The sequence below is a fragment of the Hyla sarda genome, chromosome 11 (genome assembly GCF_029499605.1).
Source record: "Hyla sarda isolate aHylSar1 chromosome 11, aHylSar1.hap1, whole genome shotgun sequence".
In the NCBI taxonomy this organism is placed as follows: Eukaryota; Metazoa; Chordata; class Amphibia; order Anura; family Hylidae; genus Hyla; species Hyla sarda.
This window is the reverse complement of record NC_079199.1, coordinates 102,904,944-102,923,547: the sequence shown is the minus strand read 5'-3', so window position 1 is coordinate 102,923,547 and position 18,604 is coordinate 102,904,944. Positions and strand designations below refer to the sequence as shown.

The window sequence follows — 18,604 nt, the reverse complement described above, 5'->3', positions numbered from 1 at the left end:
GTACACTGAGGACAAGCGGGGCTCTGTACACTGAGGACAAGAAGGACCCTGTACACTGAGGACAAGCAGGGCCCTATACACTAAGGACAAGCAGGACCCTGTACACTGAGGACAAGCAGGGCTCTGTACACTGAGGACAAGCAGGGCTCTGTACACTGAGGACAAGCGGGGCTCTGTACACTGAGGACAAGCAGGGCTCTGTACACTGAGGACAAGCAGGGCTCTGTACGCTGAGGACAAGCAGGGCTCTGTACACTGAGGACAAGCAGGGCTCTGTACACTGAGGACAAGCGGGGCTCTGTACACTGAGCACAAGTAAGACTTTGTGCACTAACGCTCTGTGACACACTCCGGGCTCACACATCAGTATGATTGACAAGCCAGGAGCCTGCACAGAGCCCTGCTTGTCCTGCCCTCACTTCCTGTATTTGGACTCCTCACAGAGACACACATGCAATGGCTGCAGGGACAGAATTTTTCACCCCAAAATTATACAAATTTTTTAACCAATGTATATTATAAATATTAATATATTGGTATTATCACCATTATATCAAAAGTTTTTGTTGACGACAGGTACACTTTAAAGTAACCGGACTCTGGACGACTGACTTATAGACATAACAATGGAGCATAAAATAGAATAAAATCCCTGTATAACTTGTGCCTAGGGTCGCCACCTTTAAAAAAAAAAAAAATTCCGGCCATGCTAATTTGCATCATTAATTATATATGCGTGACATCACAGGATACACATATTCGGGGATAATTTTGTCCTATTCTGACCCCTGTAACTTTTTTATTTCTCCTTATACGGGGCCTGTATGAGGGTCATTTTTTGCGCCCCGATCTGTAGTTTTTAACAGAACAGAACCATTTTTGTTCTGATGTGACTTTTTTATCGCTTTTTTTAATTAAATTCGGGAGTTGAGGTTAGTTACTAACTACAACTCCCAGCATGCCCTGATACAGCAGCTGCCCCAAAGGAATACTACAACTCCCAGCATGTTGGACTATATAGTATTATATAGTATAGGTCAGTGTTTCCCAACCAGGGGTGCCTCCAGCTGTTGCAAAACTACAACTCCCAGCATGTTGGACTATATAGTAGTATATAGTATAGGTCACTGTTTTCCAACCAGGGGTGCCTCCAGCTGTTGCAAAACTACAACTCCCAGCATGTTGGACTATATAGTAGTATATAGTATAGGTCAGTGTTTCCCAACCAGGGGTGCCTCCAGCTGTTGCAAAACTCCAACTCCCAGGATGTTGGACTATATAGTAGTATATAGTATAGGTCAGTGTTTCCCAACCAGGGGTAACTCCAGCTGTTGCAAAACTACAACTCCCAGCATGTTGGACTATATAGTAGTATATAGTATAGGTCAGTGTTTTTCAACCAGGGGTGCCTCCAGCTGTTGCAAAACTACAACTCCCAGCATGCCCGGACAGCCGTTGGCTGTCCGGGCATGCTGGGAGTTGTAGTTTTGCAACAGCTGGAATCACTCAGGTTGGGAAACACTGGTATAGTATATGGTGCCACATTTTGGGTGTTGGAGGATGGGTTGGATAAATATCGGCAGGGTGGCCAAAATACCGGCTGTGCCCGTAAAATACCAGCCAGGTGGCAGCCCTACTTGTGCCCCACATGTCTCAGTCCTGTACACATCTCTTATACTCACTGTAATTCCTCTATCCTGCAGTCAGGACTGGACAGAGCGTCCACCAAGTCCCTGAAGTCAGGATCAGATAGACGGTTACGAGACAGGTCAAGTATCTTCTGGTTCTTGCTTATTCTAGATGCCATCCGGGTGCAGGAAGCGTCTGGTAGATTATTATGAGCCAATCTGTAAGAATAAGAAGAAGAGATGAAGGTGGTGGGGCCAGATGGTATTAACCCCTGGGGCAAGATGTTGTTAACCCTAGTGTTCGTGACGCCAGGATGTGGTTGTATGGGAACTGTACAGAAGCACATTCTGTACTGGGACACGACACAAAAAATATGTTAAACAGCGTAATCCATTGTGATAAATCTGTCACATTCTATCAGGAGCTTACATGAAACCCATCCCCACCCCCTCCCCCCACGCTGGAAACATTGTACAATGGGCAGGGAGAGCTGGCCAATCAGGAGGCTGGGATGCCAGGCCAATCACAGCTGGCTCCAGTGTCCCATGCCTCTCTTTACTTTGTTATGGTCTATTTTAGCCTTCACTAGAGTTCTATACTACTCAGCTTTCCCTGAATTAGGATCGTTTGCCTGTCCCCTGACTCTGATTGTTCCTGCCGATTTGGGCCTGATGTTACCCATTTTGTCCCCCAGCCCATTTGTTCTGTCTCTGTCTCTGTACTGCTTTGCTTTTTTTGGTTTTCCTGTTTAGCACTCTAATTTGGTCTTTTATGTGTACATTTGGTTTTGACCTGACCTCCCCTGTACCTCTAAGCACATAGTCCAGTGTAGGGGCCATCGCCCAGTTGGGGGGCCACTGGATCATCGAATGATGTAGAGACTGTGGCTGGGGTCAGTTCAGGGCTGCAATGTTTACTACTAGTGATGAGCGGCATTGGCCATATTCGAATTTGCCATATTTCGCGAATATATGGACGAATATTTGTCCTATATTTGCGATTTTCGCGTTTTCGTTATATTCGTTGCGTATTCGTTGCCTATTCGCGTAATTGCACATGAAACTACAAAAGAAAACGCTGCATGAAGGAATCTTATATAGTGAAGGGGTGGGGAACTTTCCTATTGGTTGATAGGGATGTTGATGACCTCTGACAAGTGTATTTGCATCATTCTCATTGGCCCACAAGCTAAAAGAAGGAATATGCGAATATGCGAAATATTTGCGCTCCGCAGTCTCACACAGTAACTAGTATTGGAGCGTTCATTAGATCACAAGCTGGAAGCGGGGAGGATGATGATCACTGTGATGGGTTCTGTGGGAAAAAAAAGGAATATTCGTAATTTCGAATATATAGCGAATATATTCGCAATATTTGCGAATTTGCGATAAAAATTCAAAATGCGAATATTCGCACCCAACACTATTTACTACCTGATGTGACACGTTCTTAAAGGGGTACTCAGGCGCTAAGACATCTTATCCCCTATCCAAAGGAAAGGGGATAAGAGGCCTGATCGCGTGGGTCCCGCTGCTGATCTTGCACGCAGCACCCCGTTACAATCAGTCCCTGGAGCATGTTCGCTCGGGGTCTGATGACTGGCGATCATGGGGCCGGAGCATTGTGATGTCACGGCTCCGCCCCCATGTGACGTCACACTCCGCTCCTTCAATGCAAGCCTATGGGAGGGTGCGTGACAGCTGTGTGACGCTCCGCCCCCTCCCATAGGCTTGCATTGAGGGGGCGGAGCGTGACAGCTGTCATGCACCCTCCCATAGGCTTGCAATGAGGGGGCGGAGCATGATGTCACACAGGGGCGGAGCCATGATGTCACATGGGGCGGAGCCGTGATGTCACAATGCTCCAGCCCCATGCTGGAAGTTGTAGTTTTGCAACATCTGGAGGTCCGCAGGTTGAAGACCACTGGTATTGGAGATTATACTCACCTGTCCCCGCCGCTCCGGACCGTCACCGCTCGTCACCGCTGCCCTGGATGTCGCCGTCCATCGCTGTCACCGCGTCCCCGACGCTCCGGCAAGGCCTCAGCTTCCCCAGCATCCGCGCTCTCCGTCGCCGCCATGACGTCGTTACGCACGCCGCTCCTATTGGATGATAGGATGTTGTGCGCAGCGACGTGATGACGACGATGGAGAGCACCGACGATGCAGGGGATCCCGAAGAGGACGCGCCGGAGCCCCGAGGACAGGTAAGTGATCGTCAGCGGACCACACGTGGCACCGTAAACGTATCCGATAGCCGTTTATGCGATGGCCCCGACATACAAAAGCATCGTATGTTGAAATGATTGTATGTCGGGGCCATCGTAGGTCGGGGGGTCACTGTACAGCGTAAAAAGGAGATGAACGTCTTACTGGTGTACGGTGTAGAATTACAGAATCTCTGGAGAATGTAGAAGACGAGGAGTGTAAAGAATGGGAGGATCCTCTACAAGTCACTTTTCGTTTCCTGGTTGATTTTAACCCTATAAAGGATGAGTGATTTTTTTGTTTTCTTCCTGTATTGATGTTCGGCCGTTGCCGCTCACAGGCTCAGTACTCCCTTATGATATCTCCTGATCTCCTCCTATACATGGAGGCTTGGTCTTGGCTTATTTCATTGGGAAGAGGCATCTAGCTGGAGGCAGATTGCAGGAATCCCTAGCGGGGGTTATCCCAATATTCCGACATGCGGGATCGGCGCTTTACTGGGATGTAGAAGAAGTTTTCACAGGCAGTTTACTGTGAAAAACTTTTTTTATTCACCAGAGTATAAGTTATACAGAGGCAAATTACTTTACACAGATAAAAACAAAGAGAAACAAAAATGTAGCCATCACCTATACCCAATACACGGGCGCACGCTGCTCTGCCAAGTACAAAACATGTAAAAAAAAGAAAATGGCAGCAGCACGCTTGGTCAACAAAATGGAGGCTCTTAGCGCACTTATTGTTCAAAACGTGTCCCCCCCCCCCCCCCCATCCACCACGCGGAGGTGGCCTCACATCGGATGGGACCCTAACACAAATACTGAGCCTACGTGTATTGGGTATAGGTGCTGGCTACATTTTTGTTTTTTTTGTTTTTGCTGTGCAATTTGGGGGGAGTGACTCCCTCTGTAGCCGTGCATCCCCTCCCCTATTTCACAGGAGGTGGTTTGGATTGATAGTGGATCCAACATGTCACCCAGTCAGAGGCTGTATGCCCAGCAGAGGTGAGTGTTATGAGTGTTAGGCTCAGTAGTTGTGTTAGGGTCCAATCCGATATGAGGCCACCTCCGCGTGGTGGATGGGGGGGGACACGTTTTGATCAATAAGTGCGCTAAGAGCCTCCATTTTGTTGACCAAGTGTGTTGCTGCCATTTTCTTTTTTTTACATAGTTTACACAGATAGCCGAGTTTGCAGGACAACACGTTTTGAGAGGGGATTCCACTCTTCGTCAGGTCCCTCCCATAGACTTGCATTGAGGGGGTGGGGTGTGACATCACGGGGGCGGAGTCGTGACGTCATGATACTCCGTCCCCATGGTCGGGAGGTATAACACTGAGAGCGTCCAGCGCTTCCTGGTGCACACAGGTGGGTGCTGCATGCTAGATTGCAATGGTCCCCAGTGGCGGGACCCCCGCGATCAGACATCTTATCCCCTATCCTTTGGGGCAGAGTACCCCTTTAAGCTCTGCATCGGTGCACTACTTATAAATACTTGCTTGGGAAGATATATTTATCATTACATGAGGGAATTAAATAAATGATATTTTACTGTACTGGACAACCCCTTTAGGGGTAGATATATGCTGATCCCAGGTTTACGATGATCAAGAAAAATCTATTTCTAGAGTAAATAGAGAATATAAAAATAATCTTTATACAAGGGATTTTATCAGCCCAATGTATATATAACAGAATCCTGTTCTACTGACATTTACCAATCAAACGTATAGAATGGAGAAAAGGTGAATGTTGTATAAACGTGACGCGTCATTGCTGAAGGAGCCATTGAGCGACCAACAGGGAGTTGTTTGGAATGGAATGAACCTTTAAATGTGGGATGTAATGATGATCTACCATGGCAGAAACTCACCAAAGTAAAAAAAAATATATATATAAAAAAAAATGAAATAGAAAATACTATAATATGTGAACATGTGCTAAGATAAAAAATAAATAAACAAATAGAATAAAATAGAAAATACTATATTATGTGAACATGCACCAAAGTAAAAAAATAAAAATTAAATTAAATTAAAAATACTATATTATGTGAACGTGCCAAGGTAAAAAAAAATAAAAATTTGAAATAATAAAATAGAAAATACTATATTATGTGAACATGCACCAAAGTAAAAAGATAAATGAAAATAAAATAAAATTGAAAATGTTATATTATGTGAACATGTGCCATAGAGTAAAAAAAAAATAAAAATAAAAAATATATATATATATATAATAGAAAATACTATATTATGTGAACATGTGCCAAGGTAAAAAAAATAAAAAATAAAAATGTAAAAGTAAAATAAAATTGAAAATACTATATTATGTGAACATTTCAAAGTAAAAAATAAATAAATAAATAAAATTGAAAATACTATATTATGTGAACATTTCAAAGTAAAAAAAATAAAAAAATAAAATAAAATTGAAAATACTTTATTATTGGAACATTTCAAAGTAAAAAATAAATAAATAAATAAAATTGAAAATACTTTATTATTGGAACATTTCAAAGTAAAAAATAAATAAATAAATAAAATTGAAAATACTTTATTATTGGAACATTTCAAAGTAAAAAATAAATAAATAAATAAATAAAATTGAAAATACTATATTATTGGAACATGCACCAAAGTAAAAAATAAAATAAAAAAAACACTTGAAAATACTTTATTAATGAGTTGCTGCATCCGTACGACGGGTGCACAGAGACGTATGATCATCTGCTATTGTATGGTGACCGATAGCTTGTCGCAAACACAAAGGAACGACATAGCAGCTGTTGTAAGAGTCCTGTCCGCAGGATAAGTCCAAGGTATTTTCTTTATTGACAGGGACGCTTTATAGAAACTATGTCGAACTGACCAGTGTATTGTTAGATCAGCCACTAGGTGGCGCTCAACCACTGTGTACATGACATGTAGTGAACAGTATACAGTACTGGTATTTATTATGGTGGGGAAATTAATATGGTTTCCATATATCAGTGGTCTCCAAACTGTGGCCCTCCATATGTTGCAAAACTACAATACCCAGCATGGCAAGGGCAGTCTGGGCATGCTGAGAGTTGTAGTTTTGCAACATCTGGAGGAGCACAGTTTGGAGACCATTGCCTTATGTGAATGCAAATAGTGGCTTTGATATAGCTAATCCCTCAGGGCAGTGTTTCCCAACCAGGGTGCCTGCAGCTGTTGCAAAACTACAACTCCCAACATGCTCGGAAACCCGAAAGATGTCCGAGCATGCTGGGAGTTGTAGTTTTGCAACAGCTGGAGGCACCCTGGTTGAAAAACACTGCTCTAGTAAGTTTTGTATCCAACCCCCAGAGCTGGATTCACAGCTTACACTGCTGAGTACTGCTCTATCATGTCTTCCATGCCGCTGCAGCTTCTTAGGGTTTACTACAGGCTGGGAGTTGTAGTTTTGCAACAGCTGGAGGAGCACAGTTTTGAGACCATTGCCTTCTATAAATGCAAATAGTGTCTATGATATAGCTAATCCCTTAGGGCAGTGTTTCCCAACCAGGGTGCCTGCAGCTGTTGCAAAACGACAACTCCCAGCATGCCCGGACTGCCTTCGGCTGTCCGGGCATGCTGGGAGTTGTTGTTTTGCCACAGCTGGGGCCACCCTGGTGGAAAAACACTGCTCTAGTAAGTTTTGTATCCAACCCCCAGAGCTGGATTCACAGCTTACGCTGCTGAGTACTGCTCTATCATGTCTTCCATGCTGCTGCAGCTTCTTAGGGTTTACTACATGCTGGGAGTTGTAGTTTTGCCCTGATTGGAAAACACTGCCCTAGGAGATACTATGTTGACATCAATACTGATTGATATCTATTTTGGGTGATGATAAGATATAACAGGTGATCAGTAAAATGATAATACATAAGTATCAAAGTTTAATGTACAAGGTGCTAGAATCTCCTATGGGGGTTAAAGAGTAAAGAAAAAAGAATTTTTTTTTTTTTTTAAATATACAAAGATTAAAAATCCGAAAGACATCTACTCCACTCACTAAAAAGAAAAAAAAAAAAGTTATATGGCGATGTCTAGAAAGGCCAACAAAAATAAACAATGCCAGGATTGCCCCCGGTCATCTCACCTTCAAAATAAAGGATGGATTAAAAAGTGATTTTTCTTAGAAAAGTCGTAAAACATAACAAATACTATCTAAGTAATGTAAAGAGAAAATGTTAAAAAAAAAAATGGTGTCATTTATTAAGCAAAAAATATAAATGGAAAAAACTCACAACTGTAGTTATACAAAATCACCACTAGGTGCCGCTGTAGTAAATATATCTATATATATATATATATATATATATATATAGATAGATAGATAGATAGATCAACGTATTATGCTGAGGAGCATGATTAAAGCAATAATGTAGTTTAACCCCTTAATGACGCAGGGTTGGGGTTGTTTAGATTTTTTAGGTACATGCTACCTTCTGATAAATTTTATTCCATTTTTTTAACCAAAATAGTTTTTTTTTTTTTACAGCATAAATAACAATATTGTTTTCTAGCGCACATCCTTACAAACGTGACAATACATATGATGTATAGTTTTGGTTTTTTTACAAGACAATACAGGGCTTTATTGGGAAAGGGGCATTTATTTTTATTTTATATATATTTTTTTAAATCTTTTAATTATGTATTGAATTAATACTTATTAGATGTTATAGCAGCAGGAAGTGATTCTCAGATAAGGCAGCAGAGAACCTGTTCTGATGGAAACTACTGTGACTGAGAAAGGCTTTCTGCTGCCTTATCTAATGAGTAGTAATATGATCTTCCATCTTCACATCACTGGTCTGGTCCTAAGCAGACAGGAGAGGCAGTAAAAGATGAATATATACAATGTCACTTAGATCTGTGTTCCCCAACCAGCGTTCCTTCAGCTGTTGCAAAACTACAACTCCCAGCGTGCCCGGACAGCCAACGGCTGTCTGGGCATGCTGGGAGTTGTAGTTTTGCAACAGCTGGGGCACACTGGTTGGAAACACTGATCTAAGTGACATTTTATATGTTCATCTTGCACTTTGACTTTTTAGTTTAGTGAACATGACGTATAATCCTACAACGAGAACCAAGCCAACCACTCCGGCACAGAGCGCAACCGCACCGGCCCAGAAACACAATCCGGAACATTCTATATTAAGCAGAACAGAAACTATTTACAGGGGACAGTATATGGAAAGTGACCAGAAACATTTAGGCAAAGTCAGCCCTCAAAACCTGTGTAGAGGAGAAGTTGGCCAGTTGCCCATAGCAACCAATCAGATCGCTTCTTTCACTTTTAAAGGGGCCTCTGAGAAATGAAAGAAGCAACCTGATTGGTTGCTGTGGGCATCTGGTCAACTTTTCTTCTGCACAGGTTTTGATGAATCTGCCCCCATACTACACTGCTCAGAAAAAATAAAGTGAACACCTAAACAACACAATGTAACTCCAAGTCTCTGACACTTGTGTGAAATCCCACTGTCCACTCAGGAAGAACACTGATTGACAATCAATTTCACATGGAACAGACAACAGGTGGAAATTATAGGCAATTAGCAAGACCCCCCCCCAATAAAGGAGTGGTTCTGCAGGTGGTGACCACAGACCACTTCTCGGTTCCTATGCTTCCTGGCTGATGTTTTGGTGACTTTTGAATGCTGGCGGTGCTTTCACTCTAGTGGTAACATGAGATGGAGTCTACAACCCACACAAGTGGCTCAGGTAGTGCAGCTCATCCAGGATGGCACATCAATGCGAGCTGTGGCAAGAAGGTTTGCTGTGTCTGTCAGCGTAGTGTCCAGAGCATGGAGGCGCTAGCAGGAGACAGGCCAGTACATCAGGAGACGTGGAGGAGAGAAACAACCCAGCAGCACGACCGCTACCTCCACCTTTGTGCATGGAGGAGCAGGAGGCGCACTGCTAGAGCCCTGCAAAATGACCTCCAGCAGGACACAAATGTGCATGTGTCCACTCAAATGGTCAGAAAAAGACTCCATGAGGGTGGAATGAGGGCCCGACGTCCACAGGTGGGGGTTGTGCTTACAGCCCAACACTGTGCAGGACATTTGGCATTTGCCAGAGAACACCAAGATTGGCAAATTTGCCACTGGCGCCCTGTTCTCTTAACAGATGAAAGCAGGTTCACACTGAGCAAGTGACAAAGTCTGGAGATGCCGTGGAGAATGTTCTGCTGCCTGCAACATCCTCCAGCATGACCGGTTAGGTGGTGGGTCAGTAATGGTGTGGGGTAGCATTTCTTTGGGGGGCCGCATAGCCCTCCATGTGCTTGCCAGAGGTAGCCTGACTGCCATTAGGTACTGAGATGAGATCCTCAGATCCCTTGTGAGACCATATGCTGGTGCGGTTGGGTTCCTCCTAATACAAGACAATGCTAGACCTCATGTGTCTGGAGTGTGTCAGCAGTTCCTACAAGAGGAAGGCATTGATGCTATGGACTGGCCGCCCGTTCCCCTGAATCCGATTGAGCACATCTGGGACGTCTCTCTCCATCCACCACAGACTGTCCAGGAGTTGGCGGATGCTTTAGTCCAGGTCTGGGAGGACATCCCTCAGGAGACCATCCTCCACCTCATCAGGAGCATGCCCAGGCATTGTAGGGAGGTCATACGGGCACGTGGAGGCCACACACACTACTGAGCCTCATTGGGACTTGTATTAAGGACATTACATAAAGTTGGATCGGCCTGTAGTGCGGTTTTCCACTGTGATTTTGAGGGTGACTCCATATCCAGACCTCCAGGGGTTGATGATTTCCATTGATAATTTTTGGTGATTTTGTTGTCACATTCAACTATGTAAAGAGGAAAGTATTTCATACGATTAGTTCATTCAGATCTACGATGTGTTATCGCAGGGTTCACTTTATTTTTTGAGCAGTGTATATACTGTATATAGATGAAGGTGCATTGTATGGAGCTCTATATGGACGCCGTAAGGGTCGTCTTTCATCACCCAGTAGGGGAAAACCTTTTCTTTGGATCCAAAGTTAAAAGGAGCAAGAAAGTTAAACAGATTTGTAATTTACTTCTATTTAAAAATCTTAAACCTTCCAGTACTTATCAGCTTCTGTATGCTCCACATGAAGTTCTTTTCTTTTTGAATTTCCTTTCTGTCTGACCACAGTGCTCTCTGCTGACACCTCTGTTCATTTTATTTTGGTCCAGAGTAGGAACAAATCCCCATAGTATATCTATCCTGCTGGACCTCCGCGATCAACATCTTATCCGTATCCTTTGGATAGGGGATAAGATGTCTAGGGGCGGAGAACCCCTTTAGTTTGATGTAAAACATTTTTTTTTTATTCAACTTTTGCCAGAAAGGTAAACAGATTTGTAAATTACTTTTACTTAAAAATATTAATCCTTCCAGTACTTATCAGCTGCAGTATGCTCCACAGGAAGTCGTGTAGTTCTTTCCAGTCTGAGTACAGTGCTCTCTGCTGACACCTCTGTCCATGTCAGGAACCTGGCACCAGTTGATTTATAAAAAAAAAAATTCCACCCGAGTACCCCTTTAAGATCTGGTAAACCAATGGATATCGGTGACGTAAAGTAAAAACGAGTGAGTGGACCTTAGAGATCCAACCTCAAAAGTATCTGCCAGACTGGAGACCTACTGCCCAGCAGGGCCCATAGATTCCTACTGCAGATCCCTACAACTTAGACCTAAAAATATCACCGTGAGCATAAACCTTATATAGCAAGTTACAAGACGCCATAAACCATCATTACATATCGATTACTGCAGCCATGAAAGAGAAGCACCGGCCCGACCTGCCCGTCTTGTCTCCAACCTTCTGTGAACCTCTGACTAACGCTCTATAGCGCCCATCATTACCTGTCCATGTAGTCATTTCCATACTTATGGGCCAGAGTAAAGAGAATTCCTCAGAAGGAATCAGAATAATAATTGATGTTCTTGCTTTGCCAACATTCTCAGATTGTTACGTTCCTTGAATGGAAGACACCAAGAATTGGGGAGTGAAATGCGGTGTAGGTGCTCGTGAGGTCACATCTGTGTTAACATCTATGGTCACATCTATGTCTGCATCTATGGTCACATCTATGTCCACATCAATGTCCGCATCTATGGTCACATCTATGTCCACATCTATGTCTGCATCTATGGTCACATCTATGGTCACATCTATGGTCACATCTATGGTCACATCTATGTCCGCATCTATGTTCGCATTTATGGTCACATGTATGTCTACATCTATGTCCGCATCTATGTCCGCATCTATGTCCACATCAATGTCCGCATCTATGGTCACATCTATGGTCACATCTATGTCCACATCTATGTCCACATCTTTGTCCACATCTATGTCCACATCTATGTCCGCATCTATGTCCACATCTATGTCCACATCTGTGTTTACATCTAAGTCCACATTTATGTTCACATCTATGTTCGCATCTATGTTCGCATCTATGTCCACATCTATGTTTGCATCTATGTTCGCATCTATGGTCACATCTATGTCCACATCTAGGTCCACATCTATGTTCGCATCTTTGTCCACATCTATATTCGCATCTATGTCCTTGTGTATCCCACAGAAAATGGAATGTCGCTTTATACCATCTGTAGGGCGCCAGTTGTGCCGGTCTGGTTCTAGGCCATAGAGGGAGTTTTAACTGTGTGCAGTTTTGAACACAAATAGTTTAAAAAAGTTAAGGTTTTAGGCTAAAATATAAGATTGCAAACTGAAAATATGTATATGGCGGAGTTAAAAAAATAAATTAAATGTTGAAATGATGTCTGTGACTGTAGCTTCCCCGCTTCTAAACATGGCGCCCAGATACTTCACCGATACCATGTTGCACATACTAGTGTTTCCCAACCAGGGTGCCTCCAGCTGTTGCAAAACTACAACTCCCAGCATGCCCGGACAGCCGTTGGCTGTCCGGGCATGCTGGGAGTTGCAGTTTTGCATATGATTGGCAGCTGTAGTTTTTCACATGATTGACAGCTATAAACCAAGAAGTGCAGAACATCTCTGTCCGCGGAGGTAGCGGCAGATTATTATCCTGGAGGCTGATTCACGGCCGGCGTCCTCGGTGACTTACGCTGAGTCATGGATATTCTAATCCATCCAATGTCCAGTCTTCTGTCTCCCATAAACCCCAGGAATGTCGCTGAATATTTGTCTGACATGTCCCTATTATCCCATCTATCACTGTACGGTATAACATCAACCGTTCATACTGCTCATTCTTCATAATGATGTCAAAGAGCAAATAAATCTATAAAAATACCTTTATTACACATATGTTTTGGAAAGATGTTGGTTTTGTATGTATGGGACAGAGTCATTGTTGTGTAGATTGTGGTTACCTAAAAAGGTTGCGTCATGGTGGTGGGGAGCGCAGCGCCCCCCGAGGGAGGATGGAGGAATACAATGTCCTGCACGGTGGAGATTATAATAAAGACGGATGGTGCTCACCATTTATTCTGCACCATTCCCTTTAGATTGGGCGGAAACATGGCCGTCATCTTTAAGGTGGCCACCTTCACTAGCAGCTAGCCAACAGTCGTCTGATCCGCTCAAACACATAAACACCTGGCAATGGAAGGCGGGGGGTCTGAGTACCCGGTCCTAGGTGTCCTGGGTAAGCCGTGGAAGCCGAAGAACCTGTCTCAGAGGCTAGTGCAGAGTCACTTTGATAATGGAAATTACAAAAAAATCGGAAACCCCCTTTTCCAGGGGTCCGGGTACCCAGGCCTCAGTGCACTGTCCCTTGAAGCGTTGGAAAAATTGCAAAAGACTGGACACAGTTGAATACATGAACCATTGGCGCAACCATCGGAAGGCAGTGGTCCAAGTACCTGGTTTGGGCTGAGAAGTGGCAGATGATACTAAACTCTGGTGTGCTGAACGTCTGTGGAGGAAAACGAAGACTTCTTCAGACTATCTGCACTATAAATTCATGCTTAAATCCTATTACTCCGCTCTTCATCTCGCCAAGCAAACATATTTTACCTCCCTCATCTCCTCTCTGTCTAACAACCCAAAACGCCTTTTTGACACGTTCAACTCTCTCCTTCGGCCTAAAGTACAGACCCCAATCACTAATCTCTGTGCTGAAGATCTGGCCAAATACTTCAAAACTAAAATCGATGACATTCGTGATGAAATCCTCTCCCAGTCCCCTAAAAGTTCTGATCCAATTCCCAGCCACGTCTCCTCTTCATCACTCTCAGTTTTCAAGCCTGTAACGGTGGAAGAGGTTTCCAGGCTCCTCTCCTCCACCCGCTCCACTACCTGCTCTAGTGACCCCATGCCTTCACACCTCATCCAGTCTCTCTCTCCTGCTATCAGCTGTCACCTAACTAAAATCTTTAACCTCTCCCTCTCTTCTGGGGTCTTTCCCTTCTCCTTCAAACACTCTATCATAACCCCACTATTGAAAAAACCATCTTTGGACCCGTCCTGTGCAGCCAACTATCGACCCGTCTCAAATCTCCCCTTTATCTCCAAACTCCTGGAACGCTTGGTCTACTCCCGCCTTATCCGCTATCTCTCCGAGAACTCTCTCCTTGACCCCTTACAGTCTGGTTTCCGCTCCCTTCACTCCACAGAAACGGCCCTAACCAAAGTCACTAACGATCTTCTGATGGCCAAATCAAATGGTTGTCACGATGCCGGCTGGCAGGTAGTGGATCCTCTGTGCCAGAGAGGGATTGGCGTGGACCGTGCTAGAGGATCGGTTCTAAGTCACTACTGGTTTTCACCAGAGCCCGCCGCAAAGCGGGATGGTCTTGCTGCGGCGGTAGTGACCAGGTCGTATCCCCTAGCAACGGCTCAACCTCTCTGGCTGCTGAAGATAGGCGCGGTACAAGGGAGTAGACAGAAGCAAGGTCGGACGTAGCAGAAGGTCGGGGCAGGCAGCAAGGATCGTAGTCAGGGGCAACGGCAGGAGGTCTGGAACACAGGCTAGGAACACACAAGGAAACGCTTTCACTGGCACTAAGGCAACAAGATCCGGCGAGGGAGTGAAGGGGAAGTGAGGTGATATAGGGAAGTGCACAGGTGTAAACACTAATTGGAACCACTGCGCCAATCAGCGGCGCAGTGGCCCTTTAAATCGCAAAGACCCGGCGCGCGCGCGCCCTAGGGAGCGGGGCCGCGCGCGCCGGGACAGAACTGACGGAGAGCGAGTCAGGTACGGGAGCCGGGGTGCGCATCGCGAGCGGGCGCTACCCGCATCGCGAATCGCATCCCGGCCAGAGGCGGTATCGCAGCGCCCCGGGTCCGTGGAACCGACCGGAGCGCTGCAGTGAGAGGAGTGTAGCGAGCGCTCCGGGGAGGAGCGGGGACCCGGAGCGCTCGGCGTAACAGTACCCCCCCCCTTGGGTCTCCCCCTCTTCTTGGAGCCTGAGAACCTGAGGACCAGACTTTTGTCCAGGATATTGTCCTCAGGTTCCCAGGACCTCTCTTCTGGACCACAACCCTCCCAATCCACTAAAAAGAAGGTTTTCCCTCTGACCTTTTTAGATGCTAAAATTTCTTTGACGGAGAAGATGTCCGAGGAGCCGGAGACAGGAGTGGGGGGAACAGATTTGGGAGAGAAACGGTTAATGATAAGTGGTTTAAGAAGAGAAACATGAAAGGCATTAGGAATACGAAGAGAAGGAGGAAGAAGAAGTTTGTAAGAGACAGGATTAATCTGGCGCAAAATCTTGAAAGGACCAAGATAGCGTGGTCCCAACTTATAGCTAGGGACACGGAAGCGGACATATTTGGCGGAGAGCCATACCTTGTCTCCAGGGGAAAAAATGGGAGGAGCTCTTCTTTTCTTATCCGCGAATCTCTTCATGCGTGAAGAAGCCTGTAAGAGAGAATTTTGGGTCTCTCTCCATATGATGGAAAGATCACGAGAAATCTCATCCACAGCGGGCAGACCAGAGGGCAAGGGGGTAGGGAGGGGGGGAAGAGGGTGACGGCCGTACACCACGAAAAACGGGGATTTGGAGGAAGATTCAGAGATTCTGAAATTATACGAGAATTCGGCCCAAGGTAGAAGATCTGCCCAGTCATCCTGGCGGGAGGAAACAAAATGTCGTAAATAGTCACCCAAGATCTGGTTAATTCTTTCTACTTGTCCATTGGATTGAGGATGGTATGCAGAAGAAAAATTTAATTTAATCTTGAGTTGTTTACAGAGGGCCCTCCAGAATTTAGACACAAATTGGACGCCTCTATCCGAGACGATCTGCGTAGGCAACCCGTGAAGACGAAAAATGTGTACAAAAAATTGTTTAGCCAACTGAGGCGCTGAAGGAAGACCAGGAAGAGGGATGAAATGTGCCATTTTGGAGAATCGATCAACGACCACCCAAATAACAGTGTTGCCATGGGATGGGGGTAAGTCAGTAATAAAATCCATACCAATCAGAGACCAAGGTTGTTCGGGAACAGGCAGAGGAAGAAGAAAACCAGCGGGCTTCTGGCGAGGAGTCTTATCCCGGGCACAGATAGTGCAGGCTCGCACAAAGTCCACCACATCAGTCTCTAGAGTCGGCCACCAATAGAAGCGAGAGATGAGTTGCACAGATTTCTTGATGCCCGCATGACCTGCGAGATGGGAGGAGTGACCCCATTTGAGGATTCCGAGGCGTTGGCGTGGAGAAACAAAGGTCTTTCCTGGAGGAGTTTGCCTGATGGAGGCTGGAGAAGTGGAAATCAGGCAGTCAGGAGGAATGATGTGTTGAGGAGAGAGTTCAATTTCAGAAGCATCTGAGGAACGAGAGAGAGCATCGGCCCTAATGTTCTTATCAGCAGGCCGAAAGTGAATTTCAAAATTAAATCGGGCAAAGAACAGAGACCACCTGGCCTGACGAGGATTCAGCCGTTGGGCAGACTCGAGGTATGAGAGGTTCTTGTGATCGGTGTAAATAATAACTGGAAATCTTGATCCCTCCAGCAGATGCCTCCATTCCTCAAGTGCTAATTTAATGGCTAGAAGCTCTCGATCCCCGATGGAGTAGTTCCTCTCCGCCGGAGAGAAGGTCCTAGAAAAAAACCCACAAGTAACAGCATGCCCGGAAGAGTTTTTTTGTAGAAGGACAGCTCCAGCTCCCACTGAGGAGGCATCAACCTCCAATAGGAAGGGTTTAGATGGGTCAGGTCTGGAGAGCACGGGAGCCGAAGAGAAGGCAGACTTGAGTCGTTTAAAGGCGTCTTCCGCTTGAGGAGGCCAAGACTTGGGATCGGCATTTTTTTTGGTTAAAGCCACAATAGGAGCCACAATGGTAGAAAAATGTGGAATAAATTGCCTGTAATAATTGGCGAACCCCAAAAAACGTTGGATGGCACGGAGTCCGGAGGGGCGTGGCCAATCTAAGACGGCAGAGAGTTTATCTGGATCCATTTGTAGTCCCTGGCCAGAGACCAAGTATCCTAGAAAAGGAAGAGATTGGCATTCAAACAGACATTTCTCAATTTTAGCATAGAGTTGATTGTCACGAAGTCTCTGAAGAACCATACGGACATGCTGGCGGTGTTCTTCTAGATTGGCCGAAAAAATTAGGATATCATCAAGATATACAACAACACAGGAGTATAACAGATCACGAAAAATTTCATTAACAAAGTCTTGGAAGACAGCAGGGGCGTTGCACAGGCCAAAGGGCATGACCAGATACTCAAAGTGTCCATCTCTGGTGTTAAATGCTGTTTTCCACTCATCCCCCTCTCTGATGCGGATGAGGTTATAGGCGCCTCTTAAGTCCAATTTAGTAAAGATGTGGGCACCTTGGAGGCGATCAAAGAGTTCAGAGATGAGGGGTAAGGGGTAGCGGTTCTTAACCGTGATTTTATTAAGTCCGCGGTAGTCAATGCAAGGACGTAGAGAGCCATCTTTTTTGGACACAAAGAAAAATCCGGCTCCGGCAGGAGAGGAGGATTTACGGATAAAGCCCTTTTTTAGATTCTCCTGGACGTATTCAGACATGGCAAGAGTCTCTGGGGCAGAGAGAGGATAAATTCTGCCCCGGGGTGGAGTAGTGCCCGGGAGGAGGTCGATAGGACAATCATAAGGCCTGTGAGGAGGTAGAGTCTCCGCTTGTTTTTTGCAGAAAACATCCGCGAAGTCCATATAGGCCTTAGGGAGACCGGTTACTGGAGGAAGCATAGAGTTACGGCAAGGGTTACTGGGAACCGGTTTTAGACAGTCCTTGGAACAAGAGGGCCCCCAACTCTTGATCTCCCCAGTGGACCAATCCAGGGTTGGGGAATGAAGTTGAAGCCAGGGAAGTCCAAGGAGAATTTCCGAGGTGCAATTGGGGAGGACCAAAAGTTCAATCCTCTCGTGATGAGATCCGATGCTCATTAGAAGGGGCTCCGTGCGGAAACGTATGGAACAGTCCAATCTTTCATTGTTTATACAATTGATGTAAAGGGGTCTGGTGAGACTGGTCACTGGGATGTTGAACCTGTTGACGAGAGAGGCCAAAATAAAATTTCCTGCAGATCCAGAGTCCAAGAAGGCCACAGAAGAGAAGGAGAAGGCAGAGGCAGACATCCGCACAGGCACAGTAAGACGTGGAGAAGCAGAGTGGACATCAAGGATTGTCTCACCTTTGTGCGGAGTCAGGGTACGTCTTTCCAGGCGGGGAGGGCGGATAGGACAATCCCTCAGGAAGTGTTCGGTACTAGCACAGTACAGGCAGAGGTTCTCCATGCGGCGTCGTGTCCTCTCTTGAGATGTCAGGCGAGACCGGTCGAC

The 18,604-nt window shown here is 45.4% G+C and overlaps 2 protein-coding genes across 4 annotated transcripts in view; one reads left to right on the top strand and one right to left on the bottom strand.

Moving 5' to 3' along the window:
* Positions 1-18,604, top strand: part of LOC130295776 (hornerin-like) — a 69,684-nt gene that overhangs the window by 19,390 nt on the left and 31,690 nt on the right. The gene's annotated exons all lie outside the window — the stretch shown is intronic.
* Positions 1-18,604, bottom strand: part of LOC130294984 (ribonuclease inhibitor-like) — a gene marked incomplete at its 5' end in the record, with an annotated part of 47,560 nt that overhangs the window by 16,393 nt on the left and 12,563 nt on the right. The window contains one exon of the mRNA XM_056545141.1: positions 1,683-1,847. Coding sequence (XP_056401116.1) covers positions 1,683-1,847 — 165 coding nt within the window. The remainder of the gene's footprint in view (positions 1-1,682; positions 1,848-18,604) is intronic.